This window comes from Perkinsus marinus (assembly GCF_000006405.1).
Source record: "Perkinsus marinus ATCC 50983 genomic scaffold scf_1104296943158, whole genome shotgun sequence".
Taxonomy (NCBI): domain Eukaryota; phylum Perkinsozoa; order Perkinsida; family Perkinsidae; genus Perkinsus; species Perkinsus marinus.
In genome coordinates this window covers 1-1,026 of record NW_003211932.1, presented here as the reverse complement: position 1 = coordinate 1,026, position 1,026 = coordinate 1, and the positions used below count along the sequence as shown (strand labels likewise).

At 49.1% G+C, this 1,026-nt stretch overlaps 1 protein-coding gene across 1 annotated transcript; it reads right to left on the bottom strand.

Annotated features, from left to right (window-relative positions):
• Positions 1–281: 281 nt before the first annotated feature.
• Pmar_PMAR026786 (Histone H1, putative) lies at positions 282–779 on the bottom strand (the record flags this gene model as incomplete). The annotated part of the gene is made up of 1 exon (XM_002781240.1): positions 282–779. One exon carries the CDS (start codon positions 777–779, stop codon positions 282–284), a length of 498 nt encoding a protein of 165 aa, XP_002781286.1.
• Between the last annotated feature and the right edge of the window lie 247 nt (positions 780–1,026).

Below are 1,026 nucleotides of genomic sequence, written 5' to 3'. Positions count from 1 at the left end.
TGACACTGGAGGACTAGAAATGAGACAGCTGAGTCAGGTGACCTGACTCTGCGGCTGATGCTCGGATAGCTCACTTATATCAGTTCACTGACTCATCCTCTGGTTTGGTCAGTATTTCTAAAACCAGACTCCAGCTTTCAGGCCCTGGGTTCGCAGTTCGGTAGATACCTCTCCTACTCGCAGTTTCCATGGGGTTTCTCATTAGACCGTTCATGATGGCGCCAAACAACGCCTTGTAATGATTGTGGGCAATTAAAAGGTTTCTACCGGAACCTCAAGACCTACTTCTTCAATCGCTTAGCAGCAGGCTTCTTCGCCGTCACTTTTTTGACCTTTTTGGCAGCCGGCTTCTTCGCCGGAGGCTTTGATCGAGCAGAAACCTTCTTGCTCGCAGCGACCTTCTTGGTCTTCGGAGCAGCCGGCTTCCTAGCAGGCTTCTTAGTCGTAGCCTTCTTTGTGGAAGGCTTTTTGGCAGGAGCCTTCTTTTTGTGAGCCTTTGGTTTGGACTTCTTCGCGGACGCGGGATTCTTGTCCGCAGCCCTTGACCCAGCAGCCAGTTTGTATGACGCCTTCGCTTGGCTGACAGTACCAGCATCCACGAGAGCTTTAAGAGCCTTGTTAAGAGCTGCCTTATTCTCGACACCGAAGTTTTGCTTGATGAAGCTGAGAACGGCCTGACGGCTCATCTTCTGGAATCCCTTACATGTGGTCAAGGCCTGCTTGATCATAACCGAATAATTGGGATGAGCCGCAGATTTCTTACCGGATTTGACGGTCATTGTGAGAGCTGAGTCGGAATCGTGTTCATGACAGGCACGATTTTCCAAGATACCGCTAGATGCGATTTCTGAAAGAAATGCTGTAAAAAAGAGAAACCCATTATGATCGCATATCATTTTATGACAAGGAGGAGGATGGCGTTGAGAAACGCCTTGGAAAGGATTCAGATGCTCAGATAACTCTAATCTGCACTTCAGTGACCATGAAGCCTCACGCGGAAGTGAACTTGGTCACAGCCTTAGTGCC